At 35.9% G+C, this 24,844-nt stretch overlaps 2 protein-coding genes across 2 annotated transcripts in view; one reads left to right on the top strand and one right to left on the bottom strand.

Annotated features, from left to right (window-relative positions):
- Positions 1–600: 600 nt before the first annotated feature.
- LOC106870614 (actin-related protein 2/3 complex subunit 1A) lies at positions 601–21,897 on the bottom strand. Its single transcript, XM_014916745.2, has 13 exons — positions 21,749–21,897; positions 16,472–16,559; positions 13,095–13,246; positions 12,530–12,635; positions 11,018–11,135; positions 9,223–9,282; positions 7,559–7,668; positions 7,338–7,440; positions 6,045–6,120; positions 4,353–4,456; positions 2,925–3,017; positions 2,132–2,222; positions 601–996 (listed from the first exon to the last, which is right to left on the bottom strand). Exons 2-13 carry the CDS (start codon positions 16,536–16,538, stop codon positions 958–960), a joined length of 1,119 nt encoding a protein of 372 aa, XP_014772231.1. The 5' UTR covers positions 16,539–16,559; positions 21,749–21,897; the 3' UTR covers positions 601–957.
- Positions 21,898–21,941: 44 nt separating this feature from the next.
- The window catches only part of LOC106870607 (protein canopy 4), a 26,218-nt gene continuing 23,315 nt past the window's right edge, over positions 21,942–24,844 (top strand). The window contains exon 1 of the mRNA XM_052967810.1: positions 21,942–22,217. Within this exon, the coding sequence (XP_052823770.1) occupies positions 22,076–22,217 (142 nt within the window). The 5' untranslated portion in view covers positions 21,942–22,075. The remainder of the gene's footprint in view (positions 22,218–24,844) is intronic.

Raw genomic sequence — 24,844 nt, 5'->3', positions numbered from 1 at the left:
GTTAGGAAGGGCATCCAGCTGTAGAAACTCTGCCAAATCAGATTGGAGCCTAGTGTAGCCATCTAGTTTCACCAGTCCTCAGTCAAATCGTCCAACCCATGCTAGCATGGAAAGCAGACGTTAAACGACGATGATGATGATGATGATGATGATGATTGTGGTGGGGGTTGTCTATAAAATATATGTATGGGTTCCACAACAAAATAAGTTTAGGGACCACCAAATTATACGAGTCATGTAGGGAGCCTTTGTGTCATCACTCAACATGCTAGAAATAGCAGCAGCCAAATTTCTCAAATCTTTTCTCACTAGCTACAAGTAGTTTGGTGTGAAACTGAGAGCACTCGTGTGAGGGCTATTTAAACCTTATTCAATGAAGGATTGTCTACAAGCTTGCTAGATCTGTTAGAAATAGGAACCAAATCTCCTTTAAATCATAATCAACTGTCAAAGAAAAAAAGAAAAATATCAGGTAATATATAATCCTAGATAAGCTATATCAGAATCAATAAAAGTGGGGTTAGTCACAAATGGAATATTTTTGATTACAAGTCAACAAGATCAGAACTTACCTGGGGATAAACAACAACAAAGTTATGATTATGACTGCATCCCTTTATTTACTGTATGCGATTATTATTATTATTATTATTATTATTATTATTTATTATTATTATTATCATCATCATCATCATCATCCGGTAAAATATTGTTGATGGAGATGAAAGAGGGATAATGAGAGAGAGCTGATCAGAAATTATTACATGATTAAAACTACAGAGCATGCTAGTAGAGGTAGAAACAGAGAGAGAGAGGGGAGAAAGTAAGGGGGATACAAAGTGACTAATTTATTTTCGTTGCCCTCGCGTCGGTGATTTTTTCAATTTGACCGACTGTTCAGAAGTATGAAATAGCAGCACTCCCCTCTGTTGAAAGACAATAATAACCGGTGAATGTTTAGGAAATCTTCATGTCAGCTAACGATTTCTCCAAAGACTGAAGGGAAAAAGAGAGAGAGAGAGAGAAACAAATGAATTAAGACATGAAACAGAAGGCAGGGTAAAGTATTATGTCTGCCCTGATACAAGATCATTAATTTACAAAAAAGGGGTACAGTCAATAGAATATTGAATAAAGTCATGAGCTTTATGCATGACAATTATTAAGTGTCATCAGAAAAGATTAGACCCTTGAGCCACGTTTTTAACTTTTCTGTTTATTAACCCTTCAGCATTCAAATTTTGTCAAATGCAATACTTATTTATTCATATTGTTTTTAACTTATCATTCACTATCTCGTGGCTTTAAGATTTTGCTGATCTGACTCTATTTTGGTCATTCAAGTCAGCACTAGAAGAATACTGACCATCTTTGGTTTCAAGATGAAAGGTGTTCTTTCATCAGGATAATGCTCGGGCATATACAGTGAGGATGACATTCCAAAGGCTGGAGCAATTTGAATGGGAAACGATGTTCCACCCACCATATTTGCTGGACATTGCTCCAGTTGATTATCATTTATTCCAAATTCTTCAAAATCATTTGGATGGAAAAAAATATGAATTCTGTAGACGAGGTCAAAATAGTAGTGAAGGAGTATTTTTTTGTCACGGACAAGTGAATTTTGGAAGTTTAGAGACAGAGGGAAGAGCATTGTAGGAAATGAAGGAGAGTATATTTTGGATTAAAAAAGAACTTAATTTTGAAAAATAAAAGAAGTATAAGAAAACCATATTATTTATGAGATGACCCAATATATAAATATGTATATATGTATCTATGTGTGTGTGTCTGTGTTTGTCCCCACCATCACTGCTTGACAAATGGTGTTGGTGTGTTTGTGTCCCCATAACTTAGTGATTCAGCAAAAATGACCAACAGAATAAGTACCACTTAAAAAAAAAAAATTATTGGGGTCGATTCATTCGACTAAAAATTCAAGGTGGTACCCCAGCATGGCCACAGTCAAATGACTGAAAGAAGTAAAAGATAAAAGAATAAACTTTGAACTTAGCTATCCCCACCACTAAGGATGAGCTGTCTCCTAAAATCTACAGTTTACATTTACTGCTTCTCATAATAAATAAAATAAATAAAGAGATGAAAATAACAGCGAGATTTGTCAACGAACCTTTACATCCCAAATTATGAGGTTACCATCAATTCCAGAGGTAGAAAACTTGGCGCAGTTTTCCTTAGTTCCAGTATGGACAACCACTTGTCTGAAAGACACAAGCACTCAAGATAAATAAATGGTTTACTATAAATCACCAGCAACAAGATAAGAAAAAAAGGGGGAAGAAAATGGATAATAATTGTATCTAACATAGTTACAAAATCTGAAATTTTCCAATTGGGGTTAGTTGACCCCAGTATTTGACTAGTACTTAATTTTACCAACACTGAAGGGGTGAATGGTACAGTCAACCGTGATAACATTTGAATTCAGAACATAAAGAGTGGGAACAAATACTACAAGGCATTTTACTTAATGTTCTAACAACAGCTAATCCAGTGCCCTAATATTTATAACATTAAATTCTCACTTAGGATAAGGTCATACATTCTGGTACTTGCTTTAGCAATTCCTGGAAGGATGAAAAGCAAAATTGACTCTAAGAGGATTTGAACTTTAAAAGTTAAAAGAATGCAACAAAATACCTACCATAAGGCAGTTTATCCATCACTACAAAGAATGAAATTGGTAAGCCAAATCTTACTCTAACTGATCAAGTTTGATTGTTTTATCTCTCTTTCTGTTTAAAATTTCTTTAATCAATCCCAGAAAGACGCCAAGAGAAACAAAACTCAAACTTCCACAATCATATCATAATGAAAGGATACCACTGAAACATGACAGTTTGTTAGAAACAGATAGATATGTATGCACACACTTGAAGACATAGTTAGACTGAAAAACTTACGTGATCGCGTTCTGATGAAGAGTCTTCATAGATTTCGAAGAATCATCAGGACCCGATGCCATTCTATCCAAGTCTCGGAATCTCTGCATTGCACTGCAACATAGAAAAATAGGGGAGATGAATACATGTAAGGTGTGTGTGTGTGTGTGTGTGTGTGTGTGTGTGTGTGAGTGCGTGTGTGTGTGTGTGTGTGTGTCTGCGCACGAGAGAAAATGAATACCTCTGTGTGAGAGAAAGAGATAAGAAGAAAGTGTGTGCATGTGCTGAAATAAGAGACACACTATTTACATAGTTGTGCTGGTTAGAAACACAAGAGCTAAATGCTAAAGAGAATTTTCAAGTTCTCGATCAGTCAGTTACAGATTCAATAAAAATGTGAATGAGCTCACTTCACTTGTTTATTGAATCTACAATTTCCAGGTGGTTGATAACCAAGAGATGGACACCTACCACCATATAACATAAAACTGATTTGATTACAACATAAAAACCAGTACTTTGGTAGTAATCCAATGACCCAGTATAAGGCAGTTTTTTTTTTTGTTTAAATATGAAAATTGACATTAGGTGCAGCTGTGGCAATGAAGTTAAGAAGCTTTATTTCCAGCCATATGATCAGGGAGTTCATTCCCATGGCATGGCATGCTGGGCAAGTATTTTCTATAACTCTAGGCTAATAAGGGCTACAGAAGAATTGGTACAAGGAAACTGAAAGAAGCCTATTAAATATATATATATATTTCCTTTACTTCCCTTCACTTGTTTCAGTCATTTGACTGCAGCCATGCTGGGACACTACTTTTGAAGGGTTTTAGTTGAAGAAATTGATCCCAGGACTTATTTCTTAAGCCTAACACTTATTCTATTGTTTGCTTTTGTTGAACTGCTAAGTTATGGAGACCTAAACATACCAACACCAGTTGTCAAGCGGTGATGGGAAGGGTGGGGACACAAACACAAAGGTATATACATATATAACAAGCTTCTTTCAGTTTCCGTCTACAAAATCCACTCACAAGGCTTTGGTCAGCCTAAAGCTATAATAGAAGACACTAGCCCAAGGTGCCACGTGGTGGGACTGAACCCAAAACCATGTGGGTGGGAAGCAAACTTCTTACTACACAGCCTTGCCACACACATAATTGCATGTGTGTGTGTGTGTCTTTGTCTTAACATCATGTGATGGTTGTAAAAGAAGCATCACCATTATACATTGCTCCATGAAAAACAGGTTTGGCTGACCATGGGAAAATATTATCTTGCTAGGTAAAGGTGAGAATTGGCAACTTGAAGGGCATCCAGCCTTAGAAAACCCTCACCAAATTCCATCTGATCCATGCAAGCACAGAAAAGTAGATATTAAATGATGGTGATGATGATGATGACATTTATGGGAGCGAGAGAGAGAGTGAAAGTCAAATAACAAACCTCTGGGTGCCAAGAGACTGTTCTTTAGGAACGTCCAAATTGCAAACATAACGTAGGTTACCATTAGAGGCATAATTGAACATCAGGGGACAGCAATCAAACCCCTACAATTACAGATGAAAAATAATAAAAATAACAAAATTAATAACGATAATAAAAATAATATTTGTTTCTAATATAGGCTTACAACTTGAAATTTCAGGAAAGGAGGGTTAGTTACTTATACTGGCTCCAGTACTTAACTAGATTTGAAGTCAGAACATAAAAAAACAAAAACCGAAGAAATACTGCAAGGCATTTTTTCCCATTCTGCCATTCCATCTTCTTTATAATAATAATAATAATCCTTTCTACTATAGGCACAAGGCCTGAAATTTGGAGCAGGAGGAGGATAGTCGATTAGATCAACCCCAGTACTCGGCTGGTACTTATTTTATTGATCTAAAAGGATGAAAGACAAAGTCAGCCATGGCGGAATTTGAACTCAGAACGTAAAGACAGATGAAATGCCACTAAGCATTTTACCTGGTGTGCTAACAATTCTGCCAGCTCATCACCTTAATAAGAAAGCTAATTCATATTACAGAGGGCCAAATTCATATTACAGAGGGTCAAATTCACATCACATAGCAAAAACCAATCCAATAGCAGGATCAATGTCACTTGACCTGCTAAGAGTAGCAGCCAAATCTCCTTCAATCACATCCTACTGTAAGGATGCATTAGATAGTGTAGTCATACATACTTCCTCATAAGAGATAGCCATGGATAGATTGGTTTTGACTATAGTTCAGTTCTGCTCAATTAGGGTTGATCTAGATCTGAACAACAATACACTGAATAAAGCTACCTCATACTTCAAGCCCTTAACGCTTTGGTACCCAACCCAAATATCCAACCTGTTTTATGTTCAAACTGGCCAATTCCAGTCTCTCACACTACCTATAATGTCAATTCTAGGCTAAGTTTGAATGGAATAGTAGTAGTTTCCTTTGAATTCTAGATAGAAATAAATAGAAAATAACACTTAGTGATCAAAGACAAAAAAAAAAAATTATAATTTTGCTATATAATGTTATTAACCCTAGTGTTACTATATTTCTGTTGAAATATACTACCTTTGGCTCAATTAAGTTTTCAAATAAAAAATTTATTAAAATAACTGTCATGATTACCCTTTAGTATTCAGGTTGCTCTATCAAATGTAATACTTATTTATTCACATTGCTTTGAATTAATAATCCATCATTTTGTAACTTCAAGTTTTAAATGATGAGATGGTTTATTTTCAGAATGACAGTGTAGGGTAGGTGTGAAAGGTGGGATCTAGTCAGTTTGAACATAAAACAGGTAGAATATTTCAGGCCGGATATGGCTGGTTTAATTGCTAAAGTGTTAAGCAGGTGCTTTGAAAAAATATATTTGTGTTATTTTGATAGAAGGTTTCCTTTAAAACAAAGTTTGTTTCATAGAATAGAACCAAGGACATTCTGAGGTAAGTAAGTAAGTATCTAAAGAGTTAAACAAAGTGATTTGTACTTTTCCAATCATCACAGTGTCCCACACTCCTGCTCCACTTTATGAGACACACTGACTGCACAAAGAAACAAAATGTTAACCAAAGCTGTCTTTAGATTACATAAACAAAACATTCAAAGTTTTAGAATCTCAATAGTTCACTGAAACACTTACTGCTGCCACGATATTTTCTTCGGACACCCATGTGCAAGAAATAAAAGGAAGAAACTTTTCCTTAATGACAGCGACCCTATTAAGGAGAAAAGGAGAAAATACAGGTGAGAAAAATAGGTCAAATAAAGATTTAAGTGAAACAATCCAAAGAAAAGTAGAAAAATTACATTGGGAAGTTGACATAAGTGTCAATAGTGTGATGGAACTACATATGGTAAGTGGTTAAGGGCTCAACAGAGGAAAAGGTACTGCAGGTGAAAAGGGATTCATTATCTTTTACTTGTTTCAGTCATTAGAGTGTGGCCATGCTGGGGCACCACCTTGGAGAATTTTTAGTCAAATGACTCGACCCCAGTACTTTTGTCATTTAAGCTTGGTACTTATTCTGTCGGTCTCTTTTTGCTGAACTGCTAAGTTACAGGGAAGTAAACACACTGACATCAGTTTCAAGTGGTGGTAGGGAACAAACACACACACACACTACACAATGAGCTTTTTTCAGTTTCCATCTACCAAGTCCACTTACAAGGCTTTGGTTGGCCCACGGTGTCACACAGTGGGACTGAACCCAGAACCATGTAGTTGGGAAGTAAGCTTCCTACCACACAGCCACGCCTGTGTTGAAGATATAAGGGGCAGGAGTTGAAATGTCTTGGAGATTGCTGAACTGTAAACTTGTTCAACCTATAACCAATATGAGAAAAAAAAAAGCTGATAATTAATAAGGACAGCAATGTTATGGGGAGGAAGCTTATGAAAGTGTCTGTCTGTATATAAACTGTTTGAATTAATACAAAGGAATATTATCTATCTCTATATACTGAGACTGACATATATAGGAGTTGTAACTAGGACAAGTAAACTAAACAAACTAAGACAAACAGTAACGTCCCATGTCTCAGGAAGCCCATAACTGTGGCTGTGATAATGTTTGAACTGATGACCATGAGAATTATGTTGTGTAATGAAGGATTTACTTGATTATTCAGTATATATTTCTGAAAAGAAAATTTGGTGCTTATTTTCAATTCCATATCACCAAGCAGACAAGAAATAAATGTGTCCTTGAAGTGGAAACCAATCTGTTTACAGGAAATATTCCCAGCGAATTTGTTCATAGAAGTGAAATATACTGTCGAAAGAATGTATTTAAACATCTATAGTGGATCTGAATTTCAGAACAAGCTACAAATTGTAAAAACAATTTAAAGTAAACATACTAATGACTTCAGGCTGTAAGAAGTGGGCTCAGAGTGAGTATGAAAGTTTGCCTAAATAAAACGAAATACTCACTTTTGACCATTATTTGCATTTACTACAGAAATACTGGAGTCATGTCCAATCCAGGCCAATTTGTCTCCTTTCGGTGAGAAAGACACATCATGTACCCAACCGCCTGCAATAAATAGTATAAGATTAAAGCAAAGAACAGCAATAATGACATGAAAACATTTAAAGAAGAAAAGAAAAGGAAAAAAGATTTCCAAAACTGTTTTAAGAAACTGGTTCTTTACCTCCACCATTCGAATACTCTGCTATCAGGGTGCCAAAGCTCATCTTCCCATCCCACCAAGGACTGCCGGAAGGTTTGCTTTCCACATCTTTCACAAAGCCAGAGAAGATTCTAGAAAAGTAGGTAGGTTAAAATAGTGTCATTATTTATATTTGGAAGAGGAGATATTTAAGGTTGTCTCAAGAAATTTTTGAAAGCTAAAACTTAAGCTCCAGTTTCCCATTAATTCTTAACTGTCAAATAAAGAATAACACTAATTTTTTAGCTTCTATGCAAGGGACTGTACTACCATGTAACTACAGAATATGTGCTTCAATGTGTATAGTCTACAAAGCAAAATATAGACATGTTTTTACTGTTATTGACAAGTACTGAGAGCTTCTATATAAGCAAGCCTGATGACAGACCCAGTATTTTGGATTATGTTAACTTTCCCCTAGTTTTGAGATCAGATGGAAACTCATAGTTAGTAGAATGAACGCTATCATTCAATGGTTAGTTGTGGGAAGATAGTGCAATAGGACAGTCAAGGTTGTTTGAAAAATCTCTTCCATTTCCATAAGGGGTAATCAGAACCTAAGAGATGCTGGGCTCTTAATACTGGCCAATTCACTTTTGCCATTGGTCCTGACTTATCAACTTAGTTATTGCAAACTGAGAACCTTTATGTGATCACTCAAACTAAAAGAAATAAAACTCAAATCTTCAAATTACCATTGGAAGGACACATCAAATAATGTAGTTAGTGATCTACAATGTCTGAATAAAAAGCAGAATGGAACTGCTTTGGACATACATGTACTGGATCAAAGGTTGGCCTGGGGTTGAACAACTTCAAGCCAAACTGTGAGTTTTCATGTGGTTGCTTGACTTTTAGAAATACCAACCAAATCTCCCTCAAATTACACTTTTACAACCTTAAAAAAGAAAGGCAGAATGGATAATAAAATCTTGGATACACTTTGTATGAATATAAGATGGAATAGTTATGGCAGGACCATCTTGTGAAATATATGTCAACTAGATCAGAGTTGACCTGGAGCTAAACAACAAGTTTTCAAGATAATCTATTGATGATATTTCTTTAAGTCATTGGCCTTATAACACAATATAGATGATGTCCTAGTACAACTAGATGTGTGAAATGATAGAGTAGAGTGGTTATGGGTCTATAATGTAAATGCTTTTATTAGTTGATGCTTTTCAAATTTGATATTTTAATGTAATCCAATCTACATGTGACCTCAGTGGAAGTTTGTCAACAGGGTCATCCCACCATAAGGTATGAAATTGCATTTGCTTCTAATTTATGTACAAGACTAAGAGTTTTGAGAGGAGGAAGTTATTCAATTGCATCAACCCCAGACTGGTACTTTATTTTATCAACCCCAGAGGGATGAAAGGTAAAGTTGACCACAGAATGTAAAGAGATGGGACAAATAAAACAAGTCCAATACTAATCATTCTACCAATCCACCTCTGTTGTGAATTTATAATAACAGAACAAAAAAAGTCTTCAGTAGAGTTGACAAATATCAGACCTTCTAGATGTGATGTTACAATAAAACCCAACTTCCAATATCTGAAGTCATAATTCTATATTCTAACCTTGCTCACATACAGATTCTCTTATTGATGCATCAAGGCAAATTAACAAACACTTACCTGGCTTTAAAGTCAGTGGAGCCACATGCTAGCATAGCATTGTTCGGATGCCAATCCAAACTGAAAAGAAAAAGATTATTCATTTATTTACTTTTTGATTGTGTTGTAAATGTCATGGTCTTTTTTATCCACATTTGATATAAAATTATGCATTACAATCATGCATTCTTTGTTCAATACTAGACCCCCATCATTTTGCACTTGAAATAATTTTCAAGATGCCAACCTGCAGTAGACACATCTTGTCTTTAGCTAATTAGACAGGAACAAAGTGAAATGAAGCACTCTGGCCTGAGAATTGAACTGACAGCCTTATGATTGTGAGTCCAACAGCCTAACCACTAGGTCACATGCCTTATCAATCCAACATCCATCATTAAATAATTAAGCATTACCAATCTGCTCAATATAATACAATATTATATTTTCAAAACTTTGCTCATCAAAAGAGACAAGCTACTTCATAGACAGACACTTACAAAAAAAATATGAAAGATAATTTTTCGATACAACTACCTTCTATACAACACAAACACATGCCATATTTGAGCAAGTGCAATAGCTTAAACATAGCACTGTAACATTTGCAAAGAGATACACTTGTGTGAGAAGGTATTCTTTGATTATACCTAATAGTTACTAACAGTTGTACAAATGTTCAGAAGAGTTGTGATTTTCTTTCTTAGAAATAAAATATTCAAATCAAGTACTAGACTTATATTTGAACATATTTTCAATAAACAACTGTTTGTCGAGGTTAAAATTTGAATAGGATATTGTGTTATCAGTATGCAGAAACATGACTGATGATGTGCAAAGGTCCAATGCATATTAAATTGCATAATTTCTTACCTTCTTTGGTAACTTCTATAAAAATTTAACATAAAAGGAACTACCCCAGGCAAATACCTAAAGAAAGGGGCATGCTATAAAAATATATAGATATGAAACCACAGTGCAAAACACGGGGAAAGGCATCTGTAAAAGACCATTTCATGAAAGGATGTGCTGAATTACAAGAAGTTGAGAACCATTGCACTTGGCTAATGTACTATCCAGAAGCAGATTTATATTTCATCTGCTTAACCCACTCAGACTTGAGCTCCTAAACAAAAAAAAATAAATAGTGGCATATGCAGCACAAGAATAACATTTGCAGGCAAACCAATGGACAGAATTACAAAAAAAATTCCAGAGAATAACAATAGGCTTATCTCTCAGCTACTATATTTGTTCACCCAAATCACTGCTTTCCTCATCACTTTCACCAGTTTGATTGCCTGAATCACTCTCATTGCTGGTGTAAGTGTAAACTCTTCAACTGAAGAATAAATATCATCAATAATTTCCTCAACTGCAAAGAGTCTAGGACTTGTTCATTTACAAGACGCAGTGCCGGGTTCATCATGCATTTATTTCATTGCAAAATGGTTTCTTTCTCTTCTCAATTAAAAAACAAAAGTAAACAACAGCTATGCTATGGAAGACACTATTAACAAGGAGTCATAAACACACTTGATTACAAAGCTGCAACATGATCAATTGTCTAATTTTAGTATTTTATTTTCATTTTTCTACATGTTTTGTTCACAACTGCTTTACCAGGAAATAAAGCAGAGATTACATTTAAACTATTCCCACTTTAGCAGCAACGCAGCACGACAGAGTTAATACAATGAAACTACAGAGCTACATCCCAGCCGTTGAAAGTCCCTTGGAGATTATAGGGAGACATGTGGCCAGCTAATGTTGCACAGACAACTAACAACAAAATTAAGCAAACTGAGAGACTTACCATGTAATGGTAGAGCGAATTGGTTTCTTAATGTGCTTGCTCACCCACCAGTTGTTCTCCTCTTCAAAGTAGCAAACTGAAATAAGTCGTGCACCACTGCCAACGGCAAACTTGTTTTCTGAAACCCCAACATAGAGCAGAGCAAGTTGTGCAGTGAGTGATACATGATAGAAGTCAACACACAAAAAAAAAAAAAAGAAAAAGAAAGAAAAACGAAACATCATAGGAAATGGAGGATGAGGTGGGCTGTGAAAGTTATGCATGTGAATAATCTGCACAGTAGTAAGGAAGAGCTTAGAGCTAGATAAAGAATTAATTCAGTAAACCACAGATTAATGCAATTTAGATTGTCGTCTTATACAAGGAGAATGTCTATATAATGATTGTTTCAGCAGTGATAGCCTATTGTTTTCAGATTTTTGTCCGTGATGGTGGTGTGTGACACATCATGTGACGCATATAGTACGTCAAATGATGTGTGGTGGTTGTTGTTTAGAACCAGATCAGCCATGATAAAGCAGACCTATGATCAAAAGGTACTCCAGCCATGACTATTTTTATCCCTATTTAATTTCAGCCATAATATATCTCAGAGTATAGTACCTAATGTCTCATCCTTTTACAAGATAAGGCTTGATTTGAGGGAGATGTGGTTGCTATTTCCTTCACAAGTTTCTGGATTCATTTTGTGTTCAACCTACTTTAGCCTTAGGTGACTCAAGCCTTGACAATCAAACTGAATATGTAAAATTGTACAAAAGCCAGTTAGATGTTAGACAATTTGTGACCAGGCTTATCACCACTACCTGATCCTTGGGTACCTTTAGCAGAGTTAATTCTATTGCAGGCATTCTGGCCAGGTTTATAATCTAAGGATAACCCTCCAGTTGTGTTTTACTCCTCTGCCAGTCCCAGAAAGCTTGCACAATAAGGTAATGGATGCAACCCTTCTTTCTCTGACTAAACAAAAAACATCATTTAACAGCTGTTTTCCATAGGTTAGACAGTTTGACTGGAGATGGTAAGTTGGAGAGCTGCACCAGGTTCCAATCTGTTATGTTTTGGTTTCTATGGCTGGATGCCCTTCATAATGTCAACCAAATCACTGAGTCTACTGGGTGCCAGTCATGCATCACCAGCACAGGTGCCACTTGCGTCACCGGCACCATTCACGGGTCACAGGTGCCATTCACGTGTCACTGGCATGGGTGCCATTCACACATCACTGACATGGGTGCCATTCATGCATCACCGGCACAGGTGCCATTCACGTGTCACCGGCACTGACATGGGTGCTGTTCATGCATCACTGGCATGGGTGCCGTTCACGCATCACTAGCACTGGTGCCATTCACACGTCACTGGCACCATTCACACATTACCAGCACTAGGCCGCAACTGTAATTTCACTTAGCTAGCAAGACGTGTCTTCTCAATTACAGCAGTTAATTATTCCAAAGTCAGGTGGTTGTAAGGATGAAGACAGAAAGAAAGAAGAAACATTATAATTACCATTAGGGGACCACTTAACCACTGTAGCAGACCGGTTGAAGCGCAGGATAACCAGAATGGGGGTCCACTTCCCATTGTTGTAATTCCAAACATAGGCATTACGGTCCTGTAGGTAGGAACACATTTTCAATATTGTACTAACTTGACAACTTTGAACAGACATAATTAACAGACACACACACAGTGTTGTATATACGGTTTAGCATAAAAGCACTTCAAGTGAAATACACATCAGTGAGATTGTGAATGAATGTGTATGTGTGTGAATGTAAACAAGTATTCACACACACCACTTATACACTATACCAATTGGATCAGATGGTTCCAGGTTCTTCATCAAAAGTTCAAAACCAAACTTCAAAGAATGTAAATCATACAGATACCCTGAAGCATGGATACATCATGCTTAAATTAAACTGATTAAACCTTTTCCCCATGGGGTTTGATGGGTGCATGTCTGGACAGAGCTTTGTCAGTCTCTAAATATTAGATTATTTATCATAACTTTGCTCAACTTGTGTTAGGGATTTTTGCACAACAAGAACATAAAAAAAAACAAACTTACTGATCCGCATGTGACAATACGGTTACTATTTGGAGCCCAATCAATGCTGGTTACTTTTTGTCCATGTTCCGTCATTGTCTCATACTCCTGCCAGCCTCCACCGGTCTTCTTGTAGACCTTAACCTCGGTACTGTTAGAAGACAAAGCTAATTCTGAAGAATAATAAAAAAAAAGAAAGAAAAACAAAAGCATTACTGAATTGTCACTAAGCTTAACAGACAGGTCCTTTACCATACTTTTGAGTATGGTAAAATTTAAAAATTTAATCTAGGAGGAAAAGGTAATACCTTGACTGTTTAACTTTTTCAGGGCCTCGGAGACTGAAGGGAGCTCCACTTATCTGTCTGAAATAGTTAGCAGATAATCTAAAGATACAATGGAAACTCAGTTTACAAATGCCTCTCATCATGAACATATTGGTTGACAATTTTTTGAGCATAAAACCCCTTGGGTGACGAACAATGTCTCAAGTAATGAATACACAAGCCAGAAACAACAGTTGATGACAAGCTGAGAGCTTCGGCTGGAAAGTGTCAGTTGTTGTCTAACTTTCACTCAGTGCACATCCCTGCTTGAATTTGCTGTGCTTTCTTATGAGAAAAATAGTTTCGGTTTACAAACATTTCAAGTAATGAACAGCCTTCAGAAATGAATTATATTCGTAAATTGAGGTTCCACTGTTTAAAATAATCTAAAGATATTAGAAATTATACCCAACTTAGATACTAGTCCCTCACTCCAGAGACTGGCCCGCCACCATATGTATGGGATTGAGCATCACAGTAACTGAAACTCCAAAGAATGAACTGATTCTGTCTGGAAAACCAAAGTTGATGATGTCACAATAGAGTTTGGGAGAGTATATACAGGATTTAACCCTTTGGCATTCAGATTACTCAGTCAAATGTAATATTTAGTCATTCACATACACTCTCTGAGTGGTTGGCGTTAGGAAGGGCATCCAGCTGTAGAAACTCTGCCAAATCTGATTGGAGCCTGGTGTAGCCATCTGGTTTCACCAGTCCTCAGTCAAAACGTCCAACCCATGCTAGCATGGAAAGCGGACGTTAAACGACGATGATGATGATGATGATGGTTTTGAATTAATCATGTATATTATCTTGTGGCTTTGGAATTTCAATGATGTGATTGTTGTAGGGTAGGAGTGAGACTGGATCTGGCTGGTTTGAACATAGAACAAATAGAATATTTGGGCTGGATATGGCCAGTTTGAATGCTAAAGTGTTAATCAACTTCAATATTTCAATATTCCATTATCTCTTGCAGCTCCTATTGATTATTTTCTTTTTCCCTCTCCTTCTTTCCCTTACTAGATGCGAATATCCACGCAAATCCCTCTGCAAGAACCTGCTCCCCCACCCTTCTGATAGTAATCCCTTCATCCACAAGCATGAAGCTGACCTCTCCCACCTCCCTCAGAGTTCGTAGTCCTGTGGACTGCATGGTGACCTCAATAAAGCAGCTGGTATGAAAAAAAGCATCCAATCAATGCTGTAAAGCAGTTGGTGTTAAGAAAGACATCCATCTATAGAAACCACGCCAAAGCAGACACTGGAGCACAATGCAGTAGTTTTGGGACACACTGGATCCAGTCAAACTGTCCAACACATCCCAGCATAATACAAGGATGTTAAATGACGAAGATGATGACAACTAGGTTTTTTTGTTTCAGAAATAAACAGTAAGAATTGTGCAGAAAATATAAGGACCAGTATTTAGATCTGGTTTTCAGTGAAGGAATGATCAATTTTCTTAGATAGAACACCAATTTATCATAGGTAGACTTCTAATATATTTAGATTAACTGCTAACTATTTCCAACAGAGAGGTAGAGCTCCAGATAGGTCTGAGGCCCTGCAAAAATAGAAGGTTGAAGTATTGCCTTTTCCTCCTAGATTATAAAAAAAGATCCCCATAGCCACCACTCACAAGTGAAGTGTGATCTGGTGGCCTGAGTCATGCTTTTGTTAATTACTTTTTAGTCTCTATGTAATTGAGAGCAAACACTCTCTTGACCCAGCAGAACAGAGAGAGAGGGGGGAGAGAGAGAGGGGGGAAGGAGGGAGAGAGGGGGAAGGAGGGAGAGAGAGAGAGAGAGAGGGAGAGAGTGTGTTGCACCAGCACTAGGCTGGTACTCGTTTTCATCTGAGTAGGTTGGAGCAACGTACAATGAAACACCTTGCTCAAGGAAACAATATTGCTGCCCACTTGGCATATGAAAGCCTCAATGTTAGGATCCTGAACCCAATACACTAAACACAAGGTTACATAACTAGACTGGCTGTTCTGACACATGCATCATACAGTCTACCTTTTATTCTGAGAGAGCAGAGGTGGGAGCTCTCTGAACTTTGCCCAGGCTATTCTTATTCTAGTAGCTACACTCTCAGAGCATCCAAACCTGCTACTGACTTGGTCACATAGGTAATGGAAGCTATCAACTACTTGTAGTTTTTCCCCCTGGAATGTGATGGAAGCTGTTACAACAGTAATATTTATAAAAAAAAGAAATTAATTAATAATCTGGCAATCAGTGAAAAACTAAAAATATACAATTATTAGAGCAGAATTGTAATGGCATTGGACAAAATGCCTTTAGTATTTAGTTACATCTTGGGTTCAAACCCTGCCATGGTAAACGCCATTTTTTATCCTTCTAAGATGAAGCACATTTCCATGAAGTACTAGGGGCTGGGAATCAATACAATCAACTATACCAATTCCCTACAATTTGTGATATTGTGCTTAGGAGCATTTTGTCTGTCTTTATGTTCTTAGTTCAAATTCTGCTGAGGTCGACTTTGCTTTTTATCCGTTCAGGATTGATAAAATAAATACCAGTCGAGTACTGGGGTTGATGCAATCAGATTACTCTCCTTCAAAAACTGCAGGCCCTGTGCCAAAATTTGAAAAAGCAAGATTGCAAGTTGCAAAATTGTTAGCATGCTGGACAAAATGCAGCATTTCATCCATCTTTATGTTCAAATTCTATTGAGGTCGACTTTGCCTTTCATCCTTTCATGGTTGATGAAATAAGTACCAGTTGAAGACTGGGTTGTATTAATCGATTAACTCCCTCATAACAAAATTCAGGCCATGTGTCTACAATAGAAAGGATTATTATAAACTATTGGATCACATTGGGCAGGGATATACTTGCACCACTTTTTCGTTCTGTCCATCAAGCCTTGCTTTAACAGATATAAGGCCTCATAAGATAAAAAACTTTTTACTAAGACCTTGTTAGAGGTCTTTATTCTTGAAACCAATCAAAATATGATGAATTACTAAGAGAAAGAGGACATAGAGGTAGTGAGAAGTTGATATGGTTTTAAAGAAATTAAAAGATAACTCACCGGTGCAGTTTTTATTCCAAGCATGGCATGTTACAGCTTCAGTGCCAAAGTTGTGAACCTCAGTCATTTTGCTCAGTGGTTGTTGAGACTTGATGAAAAAAAAAGGAGAAAACAAAAAATTATTTTAAAAAATCCATTAGTAAGGCCACAGCAAACTGGTTGGAACTAGTAGAAAATAATCTATATTTTAGCTTGCATTTATACGTTAGTGTTGATGTGAATGTGCATTCAAATGTGAGTCAGAGCAAATTCACAAGACTGAATCTGTATATGCACTTGTTTTAAGAAGTACTATGTCAATTTCATGGTTCAATATCAATATATAACAAGAGGGACCTAAACATCATAATTTGATAATCCACAATAAACTACATCTAACAACATGATAGGCTGTGATAACCAACTACCTGTATGCAATACTACATTGTGAACTGCTCAAATATGCAGCATCTTAAGACTACTATGTGGCAACAGCCCCGACACACCATTAGGTTTGGTACTACCTCCTGGCTCATGAATGCCATTAGCAAAGTTCATTGTTACCAGCTTTTCAATTAGGATACTAACAAAGGAAGAGAGGAACCATGATCCTATAGCACATTGATTCTAATTGCTCTCCTATGCATGTTATCAGTGTCAGAGAGTACACTAAAAGAAGTTTCAAGCAGAGGCCTGTTGCCAGATAGTACAAGGACTAAGCTATAAGGTAATGCCTTGGATGTTGCCCAACCATCTGATGCATAACCTCATATCCTCTTCTCTTCCAATTCATGACCAGTACCCTGGTGAGCACAGGATTTAAGAGGCCTACCCAAGGTCGCTGATATCCAGCTGGGCTATTTCCAGAGATCAAAGAAGAGATTAGTGACAATAAGGGAGTCATGGTCTCCTTCTCCACCCACAACCAAACCAGAACCTTAGGATTTCATGAAGTCCCTAGGAGTTATGAGAGAAATAGTGATAATCAGATTAATGCACTTTTAAGTCATGTTTCTATATTTGTATTTTGTACACATGCAATGTATATTTGAAATCTTGGCATTTGTAAGCAATAAGTAGACTGACCCTATGGGGAAAAAAGATTTCATTAGGGGATTGTGGGGCAATTTGGTCTGAACAAGGTCTTAAGAAATTTCTTAAACACTCCTTGTGGTATCTGATGGGTTTAGAATTGCCAAACCTTTCAATGAGTTTCATGATTTTATCTTCTTTACTTGTTTCAATCATTGACTGTGGCCATGCTAGGGCACTGCTTTGAAGGGTTTTAGTTAAACAAATCAACCACAGGACTTATTTTTTTCTTAAGTGTAGTACTTATTTTATTGGTCTTTTTTCTGAACTGCTAAGTTACGGGGATGTAACAGTTGTCAAACAATGGTGGGGGACAAACACAGATACATACAAATATATATATATATATATATATATATATATGATGAGCTTGTTTCAGTTTCTGTCTACCAAATCCAAATCCACCTTAAAGGCTTTAATTGGCCTAAGGCTATAGTAGAAGATACTTGTTCAAGGTGCAGGCAGTGGGACTGAACCTGGAACCATGTAGTTGAGAAGCAAGCTTCTTACCACAAAATTTAACTTTATAAAAGGGAGAGATATAATAATATTAATGATATATAATGATATTAATGATTGTATTCTCTTAGATATGGAATGTATTTGAAGAGTTCATCAACAGTGAAAAGGTTAGGAAACACTTTTGGGGTGATGAATTTTGGGTGATCCCAAATATATAAAGATGCAGATATCTTGCTAAACCTTCCATTTCTTGATTATGTTTCAAAACTAATTTAAATATATTGGCAGTCTACTCATTAAAAATAGTCACGAAAAGGTTAATGCCAAGTTAGAAATATTAATTACCTTCACTAACCAAAAAATATGAAATTCATGACAACATCAAGTAGTTAGCTAAGTAATATGAGAAAACACTTTGTCAGGACACTCCTTGACAAAATTAGCCTACACTTTAGAGTCACAAACGACCAGATATTAGCTGTATCCTGCTACATTATCAGGAACTAGTTCATATACTTTATGTGTTTTTACATACAGACTTCAATGCATATATGTATACCGGACAATCTCTCTCTATCTCACACACACACACAAAGTTCCATTTAGTAAACTGATAACTGCAACTTTGTGTGTGAGATAGAGAGAGATTGTCCTGTATACATATATGTATTGAAGACTGTGTCCTGACAAAGTGTTTCCTCATATTATTTTAGGCTAACTACTTGATGTTGTCATGAATTTCATATTTTTTGGTTAGTGAAGGTAATTGATATTTCTAACTTGGCATTAACCTTTTCGTGACTATTTTTAATGAGTAGACTGCCAATATGTTTAAATTAATTTTCAAACATAATCAAGAAATGGAAGGTTTAGCAAAATATCTGCATCTTTATATATTTGGGATCACCCAAAATTTATCACCCCAAAAGTGAAAAATGTTGTTTGGCAAAAACATTTAACTATTTGTAAATAGACACTTTGTGAAAGTATGGTCTACCTCTGTGTAAACAAATAGTGGCCAATGTGATGTGCTGATCACAAAATGAAGACAGTTCACCTAGATGTTTAGTGCCAGGTTATCTCTGTTTGAGCAAGCTTATGACCAAGAATTCAGGCATGACCATCCCCTCTTTGTTGTAGGTTAGTGTATCTAGAACTTCGTTATTAGTCAATAGGTCCTTCCTTAAGACTATAGGCTGTGTGATATGAGAAAGATTTCAGAGCTATTTCACTGGTTAGTCAAGGAGTATATGAATATAAATAGTGATGGCAGAATCCACCATAAATAGGTCACATAGTAATGTAAAAATAGTTGTTTCCACTCCACACTAAATCTACTTATCTCTCTAAACTCCACTCCTCATTTTCTCCCCAACAAATATTATCCATACTTTTCATTTTGCTTCGTCCTTGCTAATCTTGAGTATTTCTCAGATGTCTGGGATCATTAGAGTATTGGGGAAGAAGACCTGTTCCTCATGACAGTATAGAGTCATTCCAGTGAAATTCAACAAGGGTCTGATGCAAAGGTTCTAAAATTTTCATCAAATTTACACCATTTGTTAATATCCATGAGAGGAGGAATTCATGAAAATTTTAGCTTCATGGCTGTTACCAACCAGATTTTATGGCCATTTAATTTTTTTTGGCTATTTTCGAAATATTGAATTTCATTTAATTTTAGGGACCTATCATTCCAAATGGGTTTGATACCATACCTTGGAAAGTATGTTACTTTAATCTCCACAATCTCAAGTCCTTCAGACGCTAAATATCAATTATTTTAACTCAGCCAATGAAAAAAAAATGCCAACCAAAAATTGCACAAAGTCCATGTCATGAAGGCCACTTTCAAAAAAATTTCAAGTTTAGGCTATTATTACTTTACAGTTGGTGAGCATCTTATCTTCTCTAATCTTACAGTGTCTAAAGTTTTAACAGAACACATTACTCCACTTACTAAAAAACCTGCTATCTTCTGCAACAGGGATGTCAAAAATGGGACAAAGTGAAAAATTTGGTGTTTTCTTCAAGTTTTGAACAGAACAACTTTTTATCACTAAGTTCAAACTATATAAAACTATATATATATATATATACTGAAAATATACCTGATGGTGAGTATAGAAATGGAAAACTACAATGTTTAAAATTACTCTAAATATCAATTTTCATCCCCTGAGCCTGAAAAATTTTCAAAGCTGAAAATCCTTGGATATTGACCTCTTGACAATAAAAACAATAATGTGATTGGAAAATGGAGCCTCTATAATACTTTTATAGATTCAGTGTTGAGAAGAAACATTCTACTAGTCCCATACTGATAGTTGATGGAACAATTATAAAAGTTTTCTTAGACTGTATTTTCCCTCCAAAGCTGAAGAAAAGTTAATAGAATTAGTAAAAAGTCAGAAATAAATATCTAGGTTTTTGATGCCACCATCTTTAAATGTGTTAACACTTAACCTTTTGTATAAAGGTTGTTTTATTAAATTTGAGTCAAAAGCAGTGACAGCAATATTTGATGTTTCCTCGTATAGCTCCCACGTCAGGCTGTTATAGAAAAATATACGGTTCAGCCTTGGTTATCCCAGTTTTTATTTACAGTTTATCTAGGACTACATTATGTGTCCTTCTCGTTTTTTGTTTAATTCAAGTACTAGATATTTTTTTTTACTAATTTTAGGTAGTAGTGTAAATTCTAAGAAAACTACATAAAATATCAAATAGCGGAATTCATTATAAATCTAGTATTAAGACGGTAGGTGTGATTTGAGGAAGATTTGGTGACTATTTCTTGTAGCCGAGTAGTTCTTGTAGAGGCTCCCTTGATGGTTTATGTGGAAGTTTTATTAGTCCAGGGAAATTGAATGTTATTTTAATTACCGCTCTGCATACTCACACTATGTCTCACATGTGGGTTACTCTTTAATCTTCATTAGAATTAGTAGGAATGAGCAGGCTGGACTCAAGACTATTTTAACTCAAAATTTCTCTCTAATACTCTTACAGACACACACATTATCACAGAGAATTATTCTTTAGGGCAAAAGTATTTGGGTAGCTGGGACGACGTGACTCAGATAATAATTATCTTCGTTAGAGAAGTATTTCAGTTACGCTGAACAGACGGTTAGCGACGTTTGTTATAGTCTCCGGCGAATAATACTTTTAGAAACGAATTATTTAAATAATTTTTGAAACTTTTTAGATAATATAATGATAAACAAGTATTTAACTGGTTTGAATAAAAACAATATAGGTTAGAAATGTCTATACACAGCCTAATGGAGTGAACAAAATGCTATTATAATACAGTACTTACTGATAGTTAAAAATAATTACTTTTTATACTTTTACATCGGTAATTAGTAACATCACAGCTTACGAATTACATTTCAAATTATCTCAAAAGCAGAACCAAAAATACAAACATTTAAAAGAAACTTGAATCTTATCAACATCACAGATACTTAGAATCATTAAAATAGAGAAAAATATTGACAATCAATTGTTTTACTTCACAGTAGAACTAAATACAATACATTTTAACCTTTTTTTTTTTAGAAATAAAAGTAGCATTCTTTCGCTAGTAGCAAAGTATTCAGAAATTGAAAGAGTAATTAAAATTTCCGGCAGCGGGCACCGCCCTATTATAGAATCGAATCGTTTCTATATAATATGTACAATAAAATAACGTAATGGCGGATTTTACATAATGTGATGCATTAATGAAATACTTACTTAAATCTGATATAAATTTTAAAGGCCAAAAATCAGTTTAAGAGAGAAAATCCGCGGACTCTGGTCAGTCTACACGAATTCCTCTCTTTTGTTATCACAAAAAAATGATGACTTTTTTTTCACAGGAAGTACTTATCGTGATGTGCTACAGTTTAGATTTCTTTATACATTCCATGAAAAAAATTATAACAAATTATAAAAGAATAATTTTAGTTCACAAGGAAGCTACAATAATCTTTTTATTTTCGTTCAAAAATTATAATTATTTTATGTCAAGTGGGGGGTTAATCAATTCGTTTAGCTAGAAACTTAGGACTTGAGCTTCTCATGCTTGTAAGAATCCACCTCGTTACTTATTATCATCTCGTCTTCAAAATGAATTCGAAACGTGCATTTTTTGCGACTTTAATGTTCTGTACATTTATAATTAACCAAACTACAGAAGTAACTTTACCAACTCTGTGTGAAGGTTTGTTGCATTTCAGTTTTTTATTTTTTATTTAACTCTTTTGCTTTCTTTCCACTGCAGTGATCGTGTTATTGTTTAGCCCCAGGTCGGCCCGGATCGATGATATTAATCATCAGCTGCTTTAATTGAGATAACCCGTCTTTTCAATCTACAATGTCCAAATAGTCTTTTAAAAGCTAGACGGTAGAATATGAGTTGAAAGTGATTTGTTTTTGAACAGATTAAGCGACCGTGTTGAAGTTGGCTCGAAGTGATTGCAGTATTTGTTTTAAGATGTCAACTTGTACACATGGAGATAAGCAAGAGAGCACGAATGGAGTGCCGTCTTATAGCATGGGCTCACTGGGCAGTTGCCTAGAGGCCTCATGGATCTAGGGGCCTAATAAAAAAAATGCTATATTGGCAGTGGATTGACAGAAGAGTTAGAGGTTAGGCAAAATGGGTAAATTTCCGAGGGTTCCACCCCACCCTAACCCCCGTTTTCCGGGTTAAAAAAAGGGTTTCTGGCATATTAGTGCTCACCGCAATTCATTTAACGAAAAAGAAAAAATTTCCCAACCACCAAAATAAGGGATTTGCGGGAGAGTAGGAAGTCAGGGGAGTTGATTCCACGCGAAAGATCGTTTTTTTTTTTTTGTGAAAATCATGAGAGTGAGGTAGTAAAAATTTACCACAAAATGCCTGGTGGTGTTATGTCTCGTTGTCATATTGAGTTCAAATCCCACCTCTATTTTACCGTTCTTTTTTCTTGAGTTAGGTGGGTGGAGTATCGACGTTACTTCCTAATTCCTTTCTCTCAAATATGGTAAATTGGCTATCTTTCACATCAAATCGAAAGATAGCTTGGTAAATTTTCAGATTAACACCCGCACGATTTTCACTAGGGTTTTAGGGTCAGGGTTAGGGTTAGGGACGGAATTCCCTAACACCCTAGTGAAAATCGTGCGGGTGTTAATCTGAAAATTTACCTCAAATATATACTGTTTATTTGATGTGTTTCAATAATTATCTATTTACTCTAGGTTACTAAGCCACTTTTAAACCGGTTATAAATAAATACATGTGGATAGTAATCGATGTTTTGTTGGAAAATTCACTCATTTGAAACACTTCCTATACTTTTTTCCCTTTAAGCACCAGTTCACATAAGCTTGTATTGGCAACAAAAAATCGCTGATTCTAGGAAGCCTTATCAACCAGATCAACGAGGCAAAAAAATACGTCCTTCGTAAATCTTAGTAAAACAAGTGGGGTATTCACAAAAATTCAATCAATCTGGAAGTCTAAGCAATACAGTCTAGGACTAAGACTGAACTATCAGATCTTCCCTCAGAATCTTGGCAAGTGGTAAGATCACTACTTACCACAATGTGTGCCTGAGGAAAATCTACTCCATGTTTGACCAATCAAAGAACTGTACCACAAACTGGTTGCAATAGAGTATTAGCGGCTCAGACTGTTAGGGTAATATTCAGAATGGACAGGGACTAGATGCTAAAGATAGTATTAAGGTGGACATAATTTGTGAACTGAAAATCTGGATGGCCAAAGAACAGGTAGCATATAGTTATTGATGGTGACCTCCTTAGATAAATTCATGAAGCAAGGCACAAAGAATTGTTAAAAAGCAACCTGAATGGCATTGAGACTGTACTTCTCATTGGGGAGAAGAGGGTTCAAAATACACTTCCAATCGGTTACAGAAAATGTAAAACTGAATAGGACAATCATACAACAGAGACATGTTGCTTAAAACACCCTACAATTTTATATGTAAATGATCTATGAAAACCATGGAAGTTCATTGTGCGATGTATATATTTGTATATGTCTGTTTCTTACTGCTTGACAACTGACTTTGGCTTGCTCAGATTTCTGTAACTTAGCAGTGTGGCCAAAATGAGACCAATAGAAAATGTATTAGTTTCTTTTTGATTGACTGTGTGGTGCTCTGGCATATTTACAGTCGAATGATTTAAGCAAGTAAAAGAATAATATATCTTAAAATACACACCCTCAAAACCTATGAGAAATAATTTGAGACTTTAACAGTTGCACCTTTCTTAAGATCATAGGGTTATAAATGAAGCAACTATTGATGGGAATTGAAGCTAGGTTTTCAGTTCTACTTGCCAAGATAAACCTGTATGATCCTCAACTAAAGAGAAAATGTATTTATATTCATAAATGAATATAAATAAGAAACTGTTGTACTATTTAGGCTGTAATTTGTGTTTTTTTAAACTATATATCTGAAGGGTCAGATGGAGCTTCTATGTGGTTAGCTGCTCAACCTGCTAGAAATAGTAACCAAATTTCATTACACCTTACCTTCTTGAGAAAAGAAGGCTTCTGAAATGCCAGTGATCATTGTCTGCTAGGTCTGAGCTAACCTGGGGCTAAACAACTTCAGCTCTGTGTAGCTGCTATACAGAGGACAAATACACTCTGTACTAGAGTAGTACTGTTCATACATCTAGGATAGCATAGCTACTACGAAGATTGCATTTAAAAAAGAACAACAAAAAAACAATCAGCTACTTGAGAATCTCTTATTCACCAACAATTTATATCTAATGTGATACCATTGAGCTGTATCCTCTTTCCATATTGTCTACCACTACCAC

The sequence above is a fragment of the Octopus bimaculoides genome, chromosome 5 (assembly GCF_001194135.2).
Source record: "Octopus bimaculoides isolate UCB-OBI-ISO-001 chromosome 5, ASM119413v2, whole genome shotgun sequence".
NCBI classification, from domain to species: Eukaryota; Metazoa; Mollusca; class Cephalopoda; order Octopoda; family Octopodidae; genus Octopus; species Octopus bimaculoides.
This window is presented reverse-complemented; position numbering and strand designations above follow the sequence as displayed.